General features: G+C 38.0%; 1 protein-coding gene across 3 annotated transcripts in view; it reads right to left on the bottom strand.

The window, feature by feature from the left end:
* The window catches only part of SSBP2 (single stranded DNA binding protein 2), a 189,493-nt gene that overhangs the window by 62,336 nt on the left and 106,205 nt on the right, over positions 1 to 20,952 (bottom strand). For 2 of the 3 annotated variants that reach the window (XM_030466778.1, XM_030466777.1), the window contains exon 5: positions 3,142 to 3,231. The exons of the other annotated variant lie outside the window; for it this stretch is intronic. In XM_030466778.1, the coding sequence (XP_030322638.1) occupies positions 3,142 to 3,231 (90 nt within the window). The remainder of the gene's footprint in view (positions 1 to 3,141; positions 3,232 to 20,952) is intronic. 3 annotated transcript variants of the gene reach the window in all.

Below are 20,952 nucleotides of genomic sequence, written 5' to 3' on the forward strand. Positions count from 1 at the left end.
TCTAAAGGTCACAGAAATAATACTAGTGGTCAGCATTGCCAATAACACTGGGATCCATGTAATGTTTCTTGGTTCTCACCACAGTCCCCACCTCAGCTGCTATGTTCCCCTGATCAAGAAGCAATTGCATCAGTAACATCATCCATTTCACTGCAAGAAGAGCTGCAGTGCGAAACCAAGAGTACTAGAAATGAGGAAAGAAATTACTTTAAGTTGTTCTTCTAAATTAGCCAAGCAGAGCTTGAAGGTGGTGGCTGTCAACAGATTTGGCTTAGGCCAATCAAAACATTTCATGAAGCAACAAAGGCAGATTCATCATTCCAAGATGACCTTTTCTAGATAAATCTTAGGCTGAAGAAAGTTGAAATGTTACAATGTTCTCACAGTGCAAAGTGAACTAAATATAGGTATAAGCACCATTGTCCCACTCTTTCTATCATCTTCCAGCTCTTAAAAAATAAAATTGTCTATCTTCATAACCAGTGAATGAGTTGCAGGTCTAAATACCTCTCACAGAAGACAAGCAGTTCATGTATGTTTGTCAGTGTTCAGATTAAGGCAGATGACTTCTGTGCTGGTTTTGTTTTAGTCTTGTGATTAGTTGGGATCAGAGGAGTTACAGAACAGCACGCAGAAACCAACTGCCTAGTTAAAGGTGTACTAGGAAGAAAGAAGCCATGAAGGGAATAAGAAGTTTTGAGCATGGCTTTCTTGTCTTTTCACCTGCTTTTTACAGCAGCAGATGATGCTCCTGAATTTTCACATAAATGGCTGTGTCTGCTAATATATTTTCCCCTCAAGATAAATTGACATCAGTAAAGAGTCATCTATGTCTGTATTAAATCCAGATACTAACTCCTCCTTGGCAACTGTCATTCCAACACCATAACACATTGTACCTTCTGTCTGCACATATTTGCTTTCTACACACCTTGCAGTTTCAGCACACTGCTATGTCACTGACTGGGTTTTGGCTCAGCTCCCGTTGCTGGAACTGCTCCTGACCATATCAGTGTAACCACCATCAAGCTTGCAGCTGGATTTGCTAACTAGCATGTTATTTCTTTACATATATTCTTCAGCTGATGACTACATGGAAAACTAAATAATCTCTTGAAAAATGTTTGTTCTGTTGACAAGGCTATTCAGCTGAGGTAAGTAGATCTCTATAAGCTACAACTGAAAGAAACTAATCTTGAGTATTCTGTGCTACAGAGACAATGACACAGACCCTGCAGTTTCAAGGAGAGGTGAAGGGTGATGTCCGGAGGAGTCCAGACCAGACTGTGCAGATCAGTTTTTGGATCCTTTCCTGTAGAAGAATCTTTGGCTCTGCTCTTGAGTCGATGATAGCTTTGATTAATTTCACAAACTGTGCTCTACTGATAATGGGCTTTCCTCAGTTTATTTTCAGTCCCAGTTCTTGCAAAAAGAGCAGGGTGACGAGGCGGATTCAAGGAAGACTGTAGTCAGATTCTGACAGACAAGGGAAGTTTACTGTACTTAACTTTCTATCATCTTGTCTTCCCTACATTTTGAAAGATATATAATGGCTGGAAGTCTTTTCACACTTTTAAAAACAAAACTCCCACACTGGCCTCCCTCAAAACCTTTAAAATAGTTACTCTAACCTCTACACTTCATATACTTGTCCTATCTGTGCTCCCTTCCCCTCTTAATTGTTCTCAAAATGGAATTAAAAAAACTTTAAGCATTGATTCCTTTGACATTACAATTGGAGTGTACAATTGGAGAAAACTTGAAATATTTATCCAATCTAAAAGTTAAGCTAAAATTGTGTTTTAAAAAAAATCTATTTAATCAGCTGCTGAAAACAGGAAAAGCAGAAATAAAATAATTAATCAGTTCTGCCATCTCCTGAGGATCTGATGACTAGCAACAGGAAGGTATTTTCTACTTCACTTTCAAGAATCTTTTCATTCACACATTAGACACCATTCCTGTTTTTTGAGTTGATCAAGGAAACAACACACCAGGTACAGGATTTCTTTACGTAAGTATCAACATTGCAGTTAGTATTTTTTCCCTATGTAACTGTGAGAAAATGAACACTAAACAAATAATGTTGTCACTTACATACTGTGTAAATAAAGACTGTCAATACCCTGCCATTTTTGTACAACCACCATTTGGCTAAAAGAATAACTAAAACATTTCTTCTTTTTATTGCCGATGTAATATGCTTTGTTCTTGCCTGTGTAACTCAGGGAAGAAGGAAAAAGCCACTGGTCTCTACCTGCAACTCAGCAGTTGTTTTATACCAATGTTCTGCCTATATCACAGTCCTGGAAATGCAGGTTTTTTTTCTTTCACATCATGACATCGAGTATGCTAAGCAGAAACTGATGCTCTTCCTAAAGAGCTATTTCATTGCTAGAGATGCTGCTACTTTTTGCTCCTGCTGCACAGCCACAGTTTGGAAAAACAAATCAGCCTTAGCAAAAAGGAGATGCAAGCCCACTCATAGGAGAAGTTCAATATTGGATTATAACTGTTCAGAATGGCTTTGGACTAGAAGTCCACCATAGCATTCTGTACTGCTCATGTCAAAAGGGATAACAGGATATTTAGTATCATTATAACAAAACTTAATGGAAACAACACACAGTCAAAATACTTGGCTTGGTTTTTTTGGCATTAGGGTTGAGATCTTCATTGTCCAAGAAGGTGCTCAATTGGGATAACTGATGAGGTCTAATTCCCACTGAAACCTGAACTTCCTCAGAATCTGGCCTGTGGCTTTACTAAAGAGTTAAACACAAACAATGATGTTCTTATTTTATATCTACAATGTAATGCATGTGTATTATAATCAGAAATTGTTTTAAAATTATACCCAAGCATTTTCAGTCTCTGCTTGCATGCTGGCACCATTTCTTATCCTTGAAATTTTGGAATGAGTTGAACTGTACTGTCTTATAGATGAAATACTTGTCAGTCACAGAGATCCCTTCCTTCCCACCTATTCACTTCGGTTAAAAAAATTCCATTAAAAACTCTCAGTTATTGCACCATATAGTGAGACATAACTTAGAACAGGACCTTTTCTACAGATTTACAAACAGTATTACGAAGGATTTTCTATCCTAAAATTCCTATAATCATATTTTTTCTGAATACCTGAAAAAAACCCGGTGGTACAGGACCTACTGGCATGCCATCTCCTGGGGGAATGTTTCCTAGCACTGGACTGGGAGCTGCTGCAGCACTCTGAAAAGAACAAAGGGAGAATAAACCTTTGTCATTGCATGGTAGCCATTAAACCCCCAAAAAACAACCAAAGCCAAATCAAAACCAAACAAAAAACCCCAAAAAATGCAAAAAGCCCCAAAACCTGATCAAAATGCAGAAAGTAATTCTCTGGATATGTCATTATGTCATTGTTTTATCTGAAGGTAAATTAAAATTCTAGAGTGTTTAATCTTCTTTTACACAAGTATCAAAAAGCTAATTTATGTTGAGGGGCAGGATGCTAGAGATTGCATAGATATTCAAATATGCGTCAATTAGATAAAGATTGACTAGATTTTTTTAAAATATTGCATCTGAATATGCCTATATATATAAAAATATGACTGCAACTCACATACTTTTTCTTCAATTATGTCTATAAACATCTTAACACATGCAGAAGGAGATACATGTAGCATAAAGTTGTTAATGTATTTTATCAGCATATTTTATCTTTAAAGATAATTTCATCAGACTGTAACATTCTTTCAGAACTATAGAAAGAATCAAACCACGATTCTGTTACAAACAGTACAAGTAGGAATGCTCACGATTCTGCTGGTAATGCTTATAATTTTACTAACCCCAAAAATAACCACCGTGACAAATTAAAAGAATTCAGGTTAGAGTTTTAGAAAGCGAAAGAAAGAAGGGATTTCTAAGGAGTGAACTGGACGATGAAATTAGTTACCTATGCAAGTATTTCACTTGGAACAAGCAAGTAAAGAATACTGCTTCTGGCAATTTACAAACAGGAGATGCTCACAAAAAGGGAAGCCAAATGGTTATTGTTGTCATGTATTGGAACCTTAATTACTTTAATTTCTAACAGTCTTCCTTCCTGCAATATGTTTCTGTAGGGTATAAGGCTGAATCACACCTATAAAGGTTTACAATCTTCTGTGGAAGTACTCATGCACACACAATGCATTGAGAACCACTTGCAGATTACTAATGACCTCCCAGTATCTGCCCTACAGAATATGAATGGCTTATGTTTATTAACTTATCACTCTATTGTATGCTCACAAGATATCCCAAAGATGTAGATCTGAAAATTGTATTTCCAGGTGTTTGGCACACTATCTAGGAAATTAAAGAATAATGGTGGACAGATTTGAAAACTGGCACAAAGAAAGGGTGACCTTTTTAAACTAAGCAGAAAGGAAATACGCAGCTAATTACTGCAGACTTTTCAATGGCTTAAGCTGTGCTTTAGAATCAAATTTCTGAACAAGTAGCAGTAGCATATTTAACATGTAAGCTGTATGTTCTTTGCAAACAAAAGTCCAGAATATATCATTAAAATACAAAGACTACAGAAAGTGCTGGTTTCGGAACTGAGTGCAAGCCTTTGATTCACTCAAAACCCAGTAAAATAAAAGGGTCTTATGTAAGCAAGAACCTGATCTGCAGGACCAGTGTTAAAACACTACATAATTGTAACTTGCAGAAACAATCAGGTGAGTTGGATGTAGTAAAATACTCTCTTCTGCAAGGCTACCAAACCAACCAAAGGAATCTGTAAAGCTGAAGCCCAGATGCTTCCCCATGAGCCAATGCTGTCCTGAGGTTCATGGGACTGGAGCGTGATGTTGCTTAGATGCATGAAAAATCATGCAGCTCCCTGGAAGGCCTCAGGTCTTTGTCTCAGGTCTGCACAGTCTCTTGGGCTCCCAGAGAGAGGGAGTAATAAGCAAACAGGAGTGAATGCACAGAAATAGCTCCTGAAGAAAAAAATTAATTTTCTTATCCTTCTTTTTCTTTCACATGGCTTCTGTGAATGTCCTCTAATGACTTTCAGACATTTCCAGAGGAAGACAAGCATTTTAGTTTTTCTTTTAAGCTAAAAATGGTCTGTTTAAAATTACTATCAGGTAGGAAAGCCAAGTAAATTCATGAACAGTTGCAGACACACTTTGAGTGTAGCATGTTGGATCTTAGTTCCATATGTACAGGCTTTCTACATGAAGAATGACAACAGTTGTATCAAGGATGGAGAAAATCAATGATGTTAAAAGCCTGAGCATCTTAAAATGTTCAAAGTAGCCTGCATTGCAGTCTCTAACTAAAAAGGACTAGCCCATTAAAGGGGCGCTAATAATGATGAACTTTATTGCAATATCCACCCTCCTAGCATACTAATTCCCAATTGTTTCTATGCTGCCTTAGGTGTGTCAATCTTCACAGTGACAAATCACTGGACAAATGCATCTCAACAGTATGAACCCAGACAAGCAAAATACTTTTAAATTGTGAGATCTCAGAAGAAAAGCTAAGCAGCAGCTCCTCTGGTACACCACCAATTTTTAGAAGTCTGACGTTTGGAAGGCTCTCTTGTTCCTGTTATGTTATTTAGGCTAAACTATACCAGGCATTAAAACATGCCAGAGTGCATTAATGCAAGCAGTGGGTCTTATTTGTCCTCCTCAACTGCAGCCTCTGGCAGAGCCCCCAGGTTACAAGGGGATGCTTGTAAAGAGAAAGAGGGAACAGCTTCTAAGGTTCCAATGTTCCTATAGGGATTAGCCCCTCCTGAGTTCATGTTGTCTCCCACACTTTGAAAATCACTTTAAAAAAGAAAAATGGTAAAATATACCTAACAGAATTTTTTTTTTTAAGAGAAGGAAATAGTATTTATTTCAAGGGGGAAGAAAAGGACTAAAATTTTATCTGTTAAGATGTATGTTAGCCATTTAACTTCCTAACAAGGCTTTATGAGAAATATGCCTAAAGATTTCCTTAACTGTCTCAAAAGTAGGGTTTTTAAGCAATTTTTTTTCTCTGTTATTATTGAATCTGACTTAGCACCAGTACCACAGGAGCCCATCTTGGCTCCTCAGTGAACCTTGGAAATAAGCACACAACTCTCCAGGGCTGCTAAAATTGGCACAGGGCAAGTCTTTGACTTTGGGGCAGTGAATGGCCACAAATTTACCTCACACATGTAATGAACACATAACCTTCACACTCTGTGAAAGGAATATGGCTCCAAAGTCACCCTTTTTTTAGGATGAGTGTGCTTTGTACAACTTTGCTGGTGAAGAAGAAATATAGAAAGGAGTGGGATGGAACCAACACATGAGACTGGAGAGCTGCTACAGCCTCCTCAAAAAACCTTGTGCTTCACTGAAGCCTGGGAAGCTGCCATAAGGGTGGCCAAAATATCTGAGCAGTGCTACTGGATGGAACAGAGGAATCATTTGTGAATGGTCATTTGATCACTGGTGAGGAAGGAAGAAGAAAAACAAGTCTTGTGGAGGGATCACACAAAAAGTGGTCCAGCCTGATTTACTCAGTCTTGATTCCTGTGGTTTCTGGAGAAAAAAGATCTTAACTAAAAGGAAAAAAGTATTTGCTCCATGCTAGTTACTCAAAATTAAATCCATTTACTAAAGTTGGCAAATTTTTTACTCTGGACTGTGATATTTCAAAAGGCATTCAGTGTGTTAATTTTGATTGGTCTAATTACTTGAGACTTGATTACACTGTGGAGTTTACAGACACTTATGCAAAACCACCTCTCTTTTGTATTTCTGAGTGGAAAGGATGACAGAACACTGAGAAGTCTGTGTGGCTATAACAGTAGGTCAGTTTTATTGACATCTGAATAACACTTAACAATTCTAAGACTATTGTAATTATAGGCATTCTGCAATAGTCCAGTCTTATGTGTTACAGAAACTTCAATTTCTGACTTTCAATATGCAATGTACTAGCTTATTTTTCTATGTATTAAAGTTTATTTGTTTGGAGTTTTCTCCCTTCATGGGCCATGAACTTCCAAAACCACAAAAAAAGCACATTTTCTGTGTTTTAGGTATATTACATTTTCTAGCTTGTGCTACCCAATGAATATTTTAAGAAAACCAGATAGATCAATAAACAAACTTGCAGCCGCCACAATGGAGTATTCTAATTTATTCTTCCCTAATCATAAAAACATTTCAGTTGGAAAAGACCTTTAGGAACATCAAGTCCAACCACCAACCCAGCACTGCCAAGTTTACCACTAAATCTCAACCAGTTCATTCAGCCTGGACATTTAGTTCCAGGTATCTTGCTTAGAGTAATACATCCCTATTTTTATCCAAAGCAGCACATCTACACATCTTGTAAATCCCTCCAGGGATGGTAACTCCATCACTTCAGTGGGCAGCATGTTCCAGTGCTTGACAACCCTTTCAGTAAAGAAATTTTTCCTGATATATAATCTAAACCTTCCCTGGCACAACTTGAGGCCATTTCCAATAAATTATTGAGTTCTTTTTTCACAATCCCACAGCAAAGCGTGGCTTCCTTTTTGCATGCATTACAAGTAGTTCATCATTTACACTTCCATTGCTTTGACATTTTAAATATTTGCAATTTGCTTTTCCTGCTTTTCATAAAAGATGAAATAGGAAAACTTAAATGGTCTGATCTTTTTGTACAGTATCTTACATCCTTAAAAATGGAAAACTATTTGCTTTTGTAGCTAAATACTGACTTTATTTTATCTCTTTACAATTATTAATTTAAAAGGTGTAATTGAATAAAACTGTGGTCATTGAAAAAAATGAAAAAAATGTGGTCATTATTTGCTCTACCCAATTTACTCTCAACAACTTAAAAAACCCTAAAACTTGTCACTAGGTTTCAGCTGTTTTTTATAGTAAGGGAATCACAAAGTAAATAAAAAATACAATAGGTTAGCTACTCCATTACTTCAGTACCTGAAATATAACAAAACAGAGAGAAGCCAGCAGCATATAGATAATTTTCTGAGGTTGTCACAAGAACTGTTTTATAATGGAAGCTTGCAGAGGAAGTTAATTTGAAATCAAAATAATTTTATAAAGGAAGGATTTGACTTTACCGATATAAAAGTCCTCATCTGGCTCATTCACTAATCTGGGATTTAATTTCAGGTATTTTGCTCAGAGTAAGACATCCTTATTCTTATTCAAAGTAGGAAATCTATCACATTGGTATATTTTTCTGCAAAAAGCAGACCTATTTTTTAGATCTATTTTCATGCATGATGAAATCTACTTGATGACAGATGAGAGAAGCTGGACCTCACATAAAAGACAGATCTATGGCCACTCTTGGCCACTCCATCACCCAAGCCTCCTCCATCAACCTCCTCCACATCAGCCCTAAATCCGGAGAGTTAGCTGGTGAGATCTCGTTCCTGATGTATCGCCAGAGGTGGTGGGGACCCAGTTCTTCTGCTCCATCAAGATGATCTCTCCTGCTGCCAGCTTACTCAAGGGCAATGCCCTTGTGTTCTGTCTTCTCTGGCAAAGCATGAGCATGTATTGGTGTGCTGTGCTGTGAAGATGAGGAAACTACAAGTTCCTCCTGGACTCCAGTTAATGCCTCTAGATGATGCTGAACTCACTGGCACTGGTGTCCACGACACAAGCAACTTTTAAGCCCTACCTTGGGATATAATGACGTTAAAACTGGCATCAAAGAGCAAGAGGGAGCAACATTCACTTAAGAGTGTAGCAACAGTGTTAGGATGAAGGAGATGCTGCATTAACAACTGATTCTGCAGAAGGTGTGGAGCAGAGCAAGTAAGGCACAGATGCTTGCCAGTGCTGCCAAGTCTGCTTGCTTGCTTGCCTAAGTCGCATAGTAACAGAATCATTAAGGCTGGGAAAGACCTCTAAGATCATCAAGTCCAACCATATACCCAACAGCACCACGACAACTAAACCATGTCCTGAAGTGCCATATCCACATGTTTTTTTGAGCACTTCCAGGATAGTAACTATATCACTTCCCTGGGCAGCCTGTTTCAATGCCTGACCACTCTTTCTGTAATTTTTTTTCCCTAATGTCCAACCTAAACACCCCCTGATACAACTTCAGGCTATTTCCTTTAATCCTATCACCAGTTACCTGGGAGAAGAGACTGGACCCCAGTGCCCCCATCCCTCAGTACCACCTCGTTTCATCTAGCTGAAAGAAAGCTATAAGGTCTCTCCATTTCTCCAGGCTTAACGGTTTCATTTCTCCATAAAGCTTGTGCTACAGACCCCTTACTTGGTTGCCCTTCTCTGGACACTTCAACAACTCCATGCCCTTCTTGTAGCAAGGGGCCCAGAACTGAACACAGTACTTGAGGTGCAGCTGAACAATCAGCTCCCTTCTCCTGCTGGCCACACTATTCCTGATACAAGCCAGGATGCTGTTGGCCTTCCTGGCCACCTGGGCACACTGCTGGCTCTCTCTTGAAAATAAATTGTTTCTATAGGTAGAATCTGAAACACTTAAAAACTTGATTTTCCCTTGTAAAGATGTTTCCTCTGACTGCAGTAGATGCTTTCCCATTCTCTACAACACCTCCCATGACACAGCACAGGACAGTGATGTGTGCCTGAGAACACTTTACCCTTGCCCCGAGCTGTGACTCTTCCACATGCTGCTGGAAGACAGCCTGTCGATGCTTTCAGATGTAGTCTCCACGCTACCAGAGCCTCTGAAAGATGGCCTTTCTCTACGAATATTCAAGTAAGGCTGGCTGCTCTCTGGAGGGGCACTGCAATGCCTATCTTGAAGGTTCACACATTTTTGCTGCATGCCTTGATGCACAGTGAGAGTGATGCACAGTGAATGTAGCAGCCCAGGGATGCAGCAGCATCCCAGTATGATTAGTTGACAATTTTCATGCTCGTAAAATTTAGCAGCACAAACGTGTGCTGAGTGCATTCTGGTGAGAACAAACTTCCAGCCTGCCTTCATGAGTCCTACAAGCTACACAGTCTGAGCAAGACCATCTGACTGCAAAACTGACTGCCCATTATTGCACGTGCATGTTGTATGCATGATTTTTTTAGGTTCAAGGTCAAGAAAAGAACCTGAAACAATCAAAAACCCCAGTAATCTCTGTGTTTATGCTAGATCTCATAAGTCCAAATCCTAAGCAGCACTTGCTGAAAGTACATGACCTACCACTCATACTCTTTTTACTGAGACTCTATTACTTTAACGTTACAACTGGAAGTTTTGCTTTTGATTATTAAAAAATCCCGTATCTGATTTTGAGTGTTATCCAGATGAAAACTTCTAGCATACTCTGAACTATTGTAAGCAATGGCAGACAATACTTTAGCTTTCATTCTTCCTTTTAAATTCTGCTTCAGAGATGTTAGGTCGTGAGAATTTTGGCAAGATCTACAGAAATAACACCTAAGTCACTTTCTCTGAAATACAGGTTTTTCATCAAGAGTGGCATTTTCATAATAAAGCTACTTGAGAGCAATTTGGAGAACCAGCTGTACTATATATGCAGTATCACTTTACATTTCATCTAAACCTTAACATGACTAAGATCTATTCACTCCTCAACTTTAAATAATCAAACTGGCACTTAACATGTTAAGGATAATTTTGATCCTGTAACCAATAAACAAATTATTATTTACTTTAAAATAATAGAGCTTTCCTACGTAAGTGAATGCATATGTTTTTTTTTTTAAATTATGGTTTAAGAATTAATAGAATGTTTCCATATATGCACACATACAAAAAAAAACTATACAGTAACCAGATAAAAATATTCTGTCATGGAGAATACTAACAAAATGAGTTTAATCAAAATAAGAACAAAAGTGCTAGGCATCTCAGGTTAGTTTTGTAGATGTTCATATGGTATTAATGCACAGGTATTTCACACAAAGTGAACAGGAAATGTGTAAGGATGGACATGAAGGACAACACAAGGAAACTCCCACCATTGTTGGTACCACATTTCAAATACTGATGACAGCAGCATACTGTTGGCAGGAAAACCAGAAAATGCTTAAATTTTGGTAGGTATCTCCTTGAAACCCATACTGAAAACTCACACTGATGCTCAGCATAAATAAGACTCTGCTAGGAGAGTTGACAGGTCTGAGATGAATATACAAGTAAGTTCATGTGAAAGTCAAACACCTTTCCAAAGCAGTATTGCTTAATTCATCACACCCAGTGATGCCATTAAAGAAAACTGTAAATAAACACAAGAACAGTTGACACTGGGGCTACTGTGTTTAGCTGTGACCAGTCCCTGTTGCAACAAAAGCACAATAGCAAGAGAAAAATAATCTAAAACCCAATTGTCTATTTCTGTCATATTCTCATGCACTCTTTTTCCCAGGAATTTTGCAACAGTAAGAACAGCATTCTGGTTGCTTTCCCATAAAGGCATGGATACGTATAATGCACCAAAAAGCTAACTACTTATCACTTATCTATTAGTTATTATGTTAAAGAATACCTTCTAATACAACATATTTCATACCTTCTCCAGCTTACTAAACAAAAAACAAACTAACTGAGCAGACAGACATGAAAAAATGTGCATTTTATCACATATTACTGACTATTTTTGATACAACTCTGTTGCCTTCTGTACGAGAACACTTTAAAAATTGTTTTTCCTGAACATGATGGATATAGGAAATTATGGGAATTAGGGAATTCAAATACACCATCTGCTTGATTTCTGGTCATTGATAACTTTGAAGGAAGTATTATTTACAAGACTAGCAAATTTCCATTTGGAGACACTTCAACTTGTAACTATCAAGAATTTCTAGGACATGAGCTACTTACTGTAATAGTGCTTCATTATTTTTTACCTACCACAAATCAGAGAAAGAAATGCTAAGAGGAACTACATTGATTAACCACTAGAAACCTTCTCATTTTTTCCAAGTCAGAACATGAAATTACTCACCACTCTGTACAATTTTTTTAAAAAAAACTGACTGTCAATAAGCTATTATTTCCTCCTGTAGAGCCTTGAATGGTCATCTGTACACAAAAGGAAAATAAGCCAGTAGAGTGGTTTACTCACAAGAGTTTACAATCTTCCCTAAATGGTAGATTCATCAGACTGCTAGAAGCAAGCCATTTGAAAGAGGTGGTTCACAAAACCTACTGAATTCCAGGTTTAAGTTCCATCTATATGTATGTCTAAAATGTTTAATTTCTGTTCCGTAATGGGAAGGCATTCATGTGACAGTAGAAGTTTGAAAAGTGTAATTCTAGAAGGTAATAGTGCTGCTCCTTGTAACTTTGCAGTTTCACTCAAACTGCAGCTCCTTGTACTTTGATATGGTTGCTGTCATTGCATTTCTCTTCATCTTATATGTTATTATGAATTATGAAGAATATATAATGGCATATACAGTTAGTCTATTATAAGCAGCCAAATTGTATACCTGTACCAGATAAAAAGCCACATTTAATACAGGGGTTTGAGGAAAAAATTGGTTTCCTCAATTGTCATGAGCAGACTTCTTCACTTTACAAGAGCAGACCTGTTGATAAGGAGGAAATGCTCCAGGACTCCATCCATTCTTCCCTCCACATATATATAAATCAACCCCCAAACCAACCTCACTGTAAGCAAAGCTTGCCCTAGGATTACAGTTTGTTTTACTGTACCCCAGTACCCAATCTGTGTTTTGCATTCTACTTAGCTGAGATAGTGAAATTCCTTTACAGAACTGAAACCCAAGTAAGATGTTGGAAGTAGAATGTTAAGGGAATCAGAAATTACTTTTAAGAAAAGTTTTGCTATCAATGAATAAAAGGATTTCAAAGTCTTGTCAAAAGACAGTATTTCAGCCCTGTCTCTTACCTCTTCTTTTTGTATTTAGAACACAATTCCCAGGCTAAGATTTCTCTAATGGTTATAAAGAATGTATGTTTATTATTTGCTGGAAGTTACTAAAATCACTACTATTCACAGGTACCAACAGGATGTTCACTTCAAAAAAAATAATTGTGAAAAAAATTTTTGATTAAAATATGGAATTAGAGAATCAAATTTCTGACCTTCTTTTTCAGAACTGAACAGAACTGACTACTCGGCTATTCCTATTTATTTAGGAAGTTGCAAAAAAAATCAGAGTAATATTTCAAATAATGTTTCCACACAATTGTCAAGGAAAGGGCATTTATTTCAGCTTAGATCCAAGCCCTGTGTTACTTAGTCATGGGTACTATGGATACCTATGTACAAAATCGAACCACAGAACTAGCCAACTGCCTGATGTTACAGTTTTGATAAAATGCAACACTATTATCAGATTCATCAGCAATAACCATGCTGCTGACAAGTTAAAGGCACTTGAGGACACAAAACACTGTTGTTGCAGCTTGGAGCTGAGTTACAGTCATATTTCAGTGAAATTACTTCTCTCCAGAAGTGACACTTACACTCCTCCTCCAGATTCCCTGGAGACTGAGGCTGCTTCGGTCTGGTAGCTTAACAACCACAAAATACTCAATGTGCTGGTTTTTTTCTGAGCTGCACCTCCAGTCCACATCTTCGTTGAATAAGTGACACTGCAGACCACAGGTTTAACCCACTGCCATCCTCACCACAAGGAATTTGACTCAAGATGTGCAAAGACACTTCTGTTAAAATGGAGTTAGCAGGAAACTAACTTAGTTTCAATAGAAAATTGATTACTTTACACAACTGTGAAGCATTACATTTATCTCATTTGAATTTTTTGTTTGTTTTATCAGATTGAAGCATTGCTTTTACATTTAAAATCCTTGAAATACAATATTGCATTTGCTGTATTTTCTCAGAGATTACTCAACACTTGTTGGGGTCATGACAACAGGACTGGAAAAAAAAAATTAAAATTGCTGCAGTGTTTAAATATACTCAATAAAATATGGCTACTTTCTGAAATCATTATACCAAACTATTTTAAATTTAGGTACACCTAAAGATAATTTTTAGAAATTATTTTGAGCAATACTCAGATGATCACTGTGCTTAAGGCAAAACATGCAGTACAAAGTGGGCTGATCACTGCCAATCTTTTTTTCCTGCCCTAAACATGCTCCATTTCGTTCTGCTAAAGTTCTACAAAATATTCAAAAATGGTACAGTTGTCCTAGTTGAGCTAGTAGGATTCATCCTAACTTTCTCTAGCCATTAAACTGGCTAGCACAGGGTCTTTAAATAATTTAATTAACGTAACTGTTAAATCCATGTTGTTTTCCAAAGCTATTCAGACTGCTATAGGATTATATTCAGATTCCCAAGCTACTGCACTCCACACCAGTTGTCTTTCCCATTTCACAAATGTAACCATAAATAACACTAAGATTAAAGTTTCTCTGCACCTCTCAGTCTTCTCCAAGTTATGAAACAGAAATGAACAAATATGTTGTGTGCTGAAAGACAGAATTCTGATTATGAAATGCAAAGTAGACTGGTTTAGGGTTATTCTCGGGTCACCTGGAAGTGATTCAGCAATCTTGGAAATATGTGCACACCTCCAGAAAAAGAGAAAAAAAGCAACAAACAAACAGAAAACTCAATAATTCTCTCCTTAAAATGGATTTTTGACTCCACATGGAGCTGGCTAGAAAAGAAAGCATGTGCACAGAAAACAAAATGCTATTTAAGAAGAACCTGAGAGGGAGAATTTACATCACGATGAAGCTGCTTCTCTGCTCAAGAAACAGCCTATTTGGGTGTTCTTGTTTGGAATTTGTATCATTAAATTAATCCTTAATAACTATTACTGAGATACTAACTATAGATATATGTCTGGTTTTTTCAAGGCTGTGCTGTAAATATTATTTCTCTTCCTTTAAACCTGAAAACACCTGGCTTCACAGATAATACAATATTGACTGCAAATTTTCATAAACAAAAGATACTAACACAGCCATTTGGATTTCTTGATTGTTAACTCCTTTCTGCATCAAGTTACTGGTATGCAACACAATATATAGACTCTTTAGAGTCTCTAGCCTGAATTTCATTATTTTAAGATCAGTATTTCTTGTGTATAGGGGTGCTGAAAAATGAATGTTTAATTCCATAACAAGTATGTATCCATTTTAAGACCCTGCGAGACTAAAATTAAAAAACTACCACACAATATTATTATTCTTTTTAAGAGATTTTCCTGTTTTTCTAAGAGCAAGACTAAATGTCCTGAAGTTAATTTCATGGGCAGAAATGTCAGCATGAGGCCAAAATTTTCAGGAAAAAAAACAAGCATCTGAAAATTGCAGATATATGCAGCAATATCTCAGTTTCTATACATAGCACCAAATAAAGCTTTTCTGTCTACCTTTATGAAGAAGACCAAGTAGCCCAGTGAGGCTTATCTCCTCAGATTCCCTCTACAGTCAACTCAAAGAGAAAGTCCTTCTGAGATACCCCACGGAGGAGTGAATCCTTTCCTACCACCTCCTGAGGAGGTGCAGCCTTACCAAGATCAAGGTTCAACTTTGTGAAAACCCTCTACATTACTTGAGTATTTTTAGTTTAACTGAAGCATTGCATGCAATGTACAGTTTGCAGTATTTATAAAATACAGTCCACTAGGCAAGAATTATAAGACGTGACTGTAACCTGGAATTTCAAGAACAGCTAAAATGTTTAATTTTTAATATTAGAGTTTGATTTAAAAATATGAAATATGATCAAATTAAAACTTGTGGAAAGCTACCCTGTATGGTGTCTGATTTTTCTCAAGTTGTCTGAATATCTATCTTTGGATAGATGGAACGTGTTGAGCACTGAGTTGACATCTTTAAGTACTAAAACAGAATAAAGTACTGTGCCTATGAAGACCTAACATTTCTATCCTGGTGACAGTTTGCTATAAAGTAATCTTGGGCAGTCAGCAACAGGACCCTGACACACTACCCCCTGGGGTACCAGAATCCAAGAACGAAGCATCCATGCACAGCAGAGGTCGAGAACTCAGTCCTACAAGGACCTGCCTACGTAAAACTTTTTATATATTGTTCTAAATGTTTCAGTACCTGAAAAATTCTGCCACTATCTCTCAAAGGCTTTCTATCGGTAACGGGAGGCTGATGCACATGTCTGAAATTTTTATTTAAAATTAGGATATGGGTAAAAACAAATAAACACAAAAAGAAAAAAACCAACAACAAAACCCAGAACCAAACCAAAACAACAGCTAGTAAATAGCATTTGGAATCCAGCAGTTCTTCTGCAGCCCCACCAATGAAGCAAGGCAGAACAGCAGTCTCCCTAGAGTCAAATATACAGTGCCTCACAAAAAAACCAGGATCTGTGAGTGGCTTACACACACTCTGTGGCTTGCTGAGGACTTGAGCCAGGAACAAACAGCTTTGCTGGGAAAAGCCCCAGCTTCAGCCAGGAGAAAACTCCCTGGGTCCCCAGGTCACACGGCAAACCTGGCAAAACCCGAGTGGTCGTCTCAGGTTGCTTCTCCTCAGGGAACCAATTATTTTACACCCTGTGGTGTGAAAATCCGTGGGAAGTGGCAGTGATAATGAGAACTCAAGCCTTTCAGGGTTAACCAGCTCCCGCAGCTTTTAAATACACTTTTAAAACATTACTCTTTTGCTTATTTCATTACTGTATGTAAGTGATGCACACACAGACCCTGGCATGGTCCCTCCTCCCTCCTGCCAGCAAGCCCTGACATGGGGAGGGGAGTCAAGGCATCTCCATTCCTGCAGGGATGCTAACTCACCCTCCACTTTGGCAGCCAGCTATCTCACCATGCTGGTCCCATCCTTCTGCAGGCTACTAGGTCCCCCAAATGCCAATATTGCCAGTCTATTCTTAAATACTGGGAACAAGAGACAAAATACAGATGTTTTAAATCTGATTATCAAAGCCATTAAGGTCTTCATTGCACCCCATGAAAAAAAAAAAACAAACCCAGAACAAAACAGCTAAAGCCAGAAATATGGCAAGATCCTTTCACAAACTGACAAAATTATAAGCTGTGAGAAACAAGTCAGACACCTTTAATAAAGAATGCTACTATTCAACCTTGTCTGTAATAAGCATTTATACATGCATAGGTTGCATATAAATAGAAACTGGCTTGAAATGTGTATTATGAGTATCTTTATCTTCACATACTAAGGAGGAGAAAACTCTATAAAGTAAAGCAGGTATAAAAAAAATTATCTATATAAATAAGCCAGATCATTTAACACCAATCCAAATAAAAGCAAGTTCATTTTCCCAAGCTTCCTAACAAAGTGTGGGAGTGCAAACCCAGCTGTCATAGTCACCTTTGCTTCAACAGTGTTCAAGATGACCTAAAAGACTAGAAGTAAATGTTAGTATCTACTAGTTGCAGTAATCTCTATTTCACTGCACATAAAAAGCTGTCTTACACCTCTTGGCTAACACAAAAAGGCTTGCAGTGAAGTACAGAAAGTACTGTAATACAGATAGATCCATTTTAATTCTGTTCATAGTAGAAAATAAAGTGGAGGAGAGCAGCTTGACACACATGTGCCTCTTTAACATCTCCTAGTCCTTAGTGCTTTTAGAAGTTAGTTTAAGCTCAGGTTAAACCACACAGCACATGAAGAACTGTGAAATGTACAAGCCTGTAACATGAGAAAATAAGAATTGAAAAAAATGGTTTCTCTCAATTTCTGATCCCCATCCTAAACTGTGATAGCCAGAGACATTCCCCTCTCCATCTTTCTATAATATTATTTCTCCTCTCTTTGACAGAGAAAACCTGACTATTTCTCAGCCAGGATGAATAATTACAGAGAGCTGGCTGGTCCCAAGTGCTGTGCTTCCCGGTGATAAAACAAGCTACAAATTGGTGGAGAAAACCATCACCCCAGTGGTGCCCCCTCCTGCCAGGGAAATAGCCTGTATTATGTTGAGGAAGCTGGCAGTAGTGATACAGACTTTTGATGGGAAATTACATAGCTCTCACAATCTGCTGATAGGAATCACATCAGTAAGTGATGGAGAACTGACACTCTTCCTTCAATCTCAAACAGGGGAAAGTTTTGACAAAATAAGCCCCACCTGTTAAAGAAAGTGGCTGAGCTGCAAGAGAGAGGGTTGACATCCAGGTGGTGTTAAGAGAATGAGAGCAATGCAGTGTTTATTGGGATTTCCTCTGAGCAACAGCCAAGGCACAGAATTTTAGAGCTCATCTATGCCATAATTTCTGACGTTTCACTTCCACTTCTAAGCCTCACAATCCCTAGAAACAACTCCAGGGTTTTTGCTCTCAGGGGACTTCAGTCCATCTTGCAAAAATGACCTGGTTTCTGCAAGCAGAGGGTCCCATGGGGGGGGATATGAAAGTTTAGTACAAAAGCTGACAAAACCAATGTAATGTCAGGTAACCATGGATAATTAAGTTGTTCTTCATTTGCCTACACTAGTAGCCTTGACATGGCAAGAGCTGACAAAAGGAAAAAGACACAGATTTCAGGAATGGTTATTGGTTGGTTCTTTTGCAAATTACTTCAGCAAAGCTTAAACCTGATAACCTGCATGCTTCATGTCATTTATGGCCCCAAGGTCACATGAAACGAACAGCTATCACATTTCATTTTCCTTGTGAGTATCACCCCATAACAATGCAGGGCACTACTACCTCTTCTCTTCATGGAAGTGACTTTCTAGGGTCTATTTGCTAGAAAATAGTCTGTTTCCTTATTCCTTGAGATCACCATTCACATCAATATTTTGCTAATCAAAATCACATACAATAAAGAGAGGCTCACCTTCTTACTTTCTAAGCACAAAATTTGCTACCTTCCCAAAACATCCCATATTGTACAGAAAATGCTTCACACACAGTTTGGAAGCAACAAAAAAAGTTTTGCTTAAAGGTTTTTTTCTCACTCCCATTTTCCTATTAGTTCCCTCATAACTGCAAAGAGTTATGGAAACAGGTTACACCACAACATCAGAAATACTAAAACACCACCAGAATAGATAAGCTGGACAAAAGACACAATATGGATTTTCCTTTTTTTTTTTTTTTTTTTTTTTTGATAACTTGATAAGATGCATGTTCAAGAGATACTAAAGTTCTGAATGTCAGGAATATATGATTCCTACTCAGGTATATTTATTCTGCTGTCTCATAAATAGTACCAGTCCAGCCCTGAAATCCAGGAGAAAGGGGTGGAATTTGTACAGAAAAAGGATAACTGAAAGTTGCTTTTTTTTTCTCTTAGTGGTCCCAGCTCTTGTAAAGACTTGTGTTTGTGGCATATTATATACTGGTTTTGATATGTGTACTATACATATAGCATCTAGCACAACTGCTTCAGGTCAGTGAACGTCCAGCTATAGCTAGACTGAATGAAACACTTTATAATTCCTGGGGTCAAAAGCAGTCCAAAACATAGTAGAAACTGTGTGAAAAGGTGACAAATATCTGGGCTTAAATATATACTAAATGAAGCTTAGACAAATTGTTAACCTCTCAGCTGATGTAGTATTGTCACAATTTTTTCACCCACAGCCGTAAACTTACACAGTTTTCCCACTGTTTTTAAAAATCACCCTTTATTCACAGGAACAGCATACAATTTTATTTTACAATGATATATATGCACTTGATAAGACACCATAAATAAGAAGTTCACATTTTATCACTTCACTTGCTTTAACCATTGGTAAATCCTTCTCATTCTCAACAACCCTCAACTTGACCAGTGCCTGTTCCTGTGATATTTGTCAGGCACTCTAGTTATGAGTGTATGGGTTATTTTGGGGAATAGAAAGGTTTTAAAAGTTGAATTAACAGCTGTTTTGTCACAGTATAGTGTGACAAAGGCGTCGTCAAACGTAAGTTGGGCCGAAGTTGGCACATAAAGATCTGTGCCTGCAGGAAGTCTCAGGGCCTGTTCAAGACCCAAAATATGGGGTATTCTTTGCTGGCATCAGCAGAGTTCCCCTCTGGCTGTGGAAGGGTGTTGCCAGGAGCCAGGCAGTGGGAAGCAACATCTCTGCACCCACCAGCAGCTGCAGAAACCACAACTGGGGGGACTGGGAAGGGGTCTGTCTTGAGTCAGCTTTCAGAGGTCAAAGGAGGAGAGCAGAAGATGGCAAAGCAGCCCAGGTCTGATGGAGGGGGAAGTTACAAGGCAAATCTCCTTGTTTGTAGGTAATGAAAAAGAATATTGCAAGGCAGGACAGAAAGTTCAAAATATCCCTGCAAAAACTGCTTTTGTGTCTCAAAACGGTCTTGTAACCAACATTCCACTTCAGAGACAAAAATGTTCGGCACAGGCAGCCCTACCCCCACCCCACACTTCTTAGGCTGTTGCTTTTGGCTGGGACTGCTGTTACAACAGGAAATAAAAATTATATTACTCAGGAAGGAAGTTAATGAGTTTCCCCTCCCCCAAATGCCATTAGACACTTCCTGAATAAAGGAGAAGCACATTGATATGAAGAACAGAGGTACATCAGTAACCCGAAGCTGATGGTTAAAGGTACATGCAATTTCTGCATGGAGAAGGAATATCAGGTCACCTTCTCTAACACACCACCACTACTACACTGTGTTAAAATGTTTGTGACTGACTGTTTTGTCTGTTTTGCTTTTAAATGACTCACAAACAGCAATGCTTTCATCACTTCCTCTGGGAGATTATGCCAGGCGATCAAACAACTCCTTGTAAGGAGTGTTTTCCATGCACTCACTTACAAGTTACCCGGCTCGTTTGCTTTATTGTTTTTAAGGGCTGCTTAATAAAACTCCAAATCCAGGCTTTTATTGTTTATTTTGTTTTGTAGGTTTTGGATGTTCTTTAGAACTGGGGGATTTCCCAATCTGGGAAATATCAAAAGCCTGAAAAATAAACAAAATACTAAACACTAGATTTATGGAGGCTCAGTGACTGACCCTGCCCTATTATTAACATTCAGCATTATCCAGCTTT

This window comes from Calypte anna, chromosome Z, assembly GCF_003957555.1.
Source record: "Calypte anna isolate BGI_N300 chromosome Z, bCalAnn1_v1.p, whole genome shotgun sequence".
Lineage (NCBI taxonomy): Eukaryota > Metazoa > Chordata > Aves > Apodiformes > Trochilidae > Calypte > Calypte anna.